General features: G+C 41.8%; 1 protein-coding gene across 2 annotated transcripts in view; it reads left to right on the forward strand.

Annotated features, from left to right (window-relative positions):
- Positions 1 to 229: 229 nt before the first annotated feature.
- The window catches only part of tial1 (TIA1 cytotoxic granule-associated RNA binding protein-like 1), a 12052-nt gene continuing 10985 nt past the window's right edge, over positions 230 to 1296 (forward strand). Inside the window, exons 1-2 of one of the 2 annotated variants that reach the window (XM_078272770.1) lie at positions 230 to 607; positions 978 to 1074. In XM_078272770.1, the coding sequence (XP_078128896.1) occupies positions 579 to 607; positions 978 to 1074 (126 nt within the window). In that variant the 5' untranslated portion in view covers positions 230 to 578. The remainder of the gene's footprint in view (positions 608 to 977; positions 1075 to 1296) is intronic. The other variant, XM_078272767.1, reaches the window with a different exon arrangement.

Below are 1296 nucleotides of genomic sequence, written 5' to 3' on the forward strand. Positions count from 1 at the left end.
TGTTCAGTTAGAGTAACACTTCTATAAGACAGAATTTGTTAATCAAAACATGAATGTGTTATTCAAAACGTGGGGTCACACTGGAAACCTTCACGCTGACTCTAGAAAGGTCTCTGTGGTTCGAGACACTACCAATAACCGTCGAAATCAGGTGATTAAAGCAAGCGCACGCTCGCATTCCACTTCAAAATAAAGGTCTCATACGCAAATTACCTTCAGAGGTTGCGTAATGTGGTAAATTAAATACTGGATGGTCACTGGCTTTTGCAGTTATTAATTAACTAATCACCTCCAGAAACATCAGCTATATCTAAGAAATGTAACATTTCCACTGTTGAAACTGTAAAAATGGTGGCCTTTCGTCTATGGTTACCTCACCCTGACCTCGCCGGGTTCTTCACAACACGCACCCACCCACCCACGCTCGCCTCGCTCTCTGGACTCCCAGCGTGACGTATACTATATACCCGGTTAGCTAGCTCCTAAGCTAGTTAGCTAGTGAGTTGTTGTAACTAACGTTAGCTAGTTAGTTAACAGCGTACACCAGAGTTGGTCAACGTTAGCTGTCAGCTTCGGCTATGGACGACGAAAGCTATCCCAAAACCTTGTAAGTAATGTTGGTGTCTAATAGCGATAGGTAGCTAACGTTAGCTAACGTAACCGTTGGCTAACTTAGCTAGCTAGCTAACGTTAACGTTACCCGCTGCCTACACAACCCTGGTGAATACCGTCAGACAACATACATTTAATTCTTTACTAACGTCAAATTAGTAAACATAAGGTTAAATGCTAAACTAACACGTTTGTGTAACGTTAATCTGTACGTTAAGCGTTACTAACGTGGGGCCAGCTAGTGAAAGTAACGTTAGCTAGCTAGCTAACTCACAAGTATCACAATCTGTACCACCTTATCGTTACCAGGAGTAACGTTAAACTGTTAACAGCTTTCACTAAATGAACCCCTCTTTTCCCTGCAGGTATGTGGGGAACCTCTCCAGGGATGTAACCGAAATTTTGATTCTGCAACTCTTCACCCAGATTGGGCCTTGTAAAAGTTGTAAAATGATCACAGAGGTAAACAGCCAAGATTGTATGTCTTTTAATTTTCTTTCTATGCCCCCTGCCCTGACATTCACACCTGGATCGTGAGTGACCACCTCCAACTTTTCACCTACTAGTTATGAACAACTTTGACTTAAACCAACATAGTGGTTTCAATTGTGGTCCTCCACTGTTGAATTAAAGGAAAATTGAAAGAGCTGCAGTTACATCACAATTGTCTACAATATAGTGGAA

The sequence above is a fragment of the Sander vitreus genome, chromosome 17, assembly GCF_031162955.1.
Source record: "Sander vitreus isolate 19-12246 chromosome 17, sanVit1, whole genome shotgun sequence".
NCBI classification, from domain to species: domain Eukaryota; kingdom Metazoa; phylum Chordata; class Actinopteri; order Perciformes; family Percidae; genus Sander; species Sander vitreus.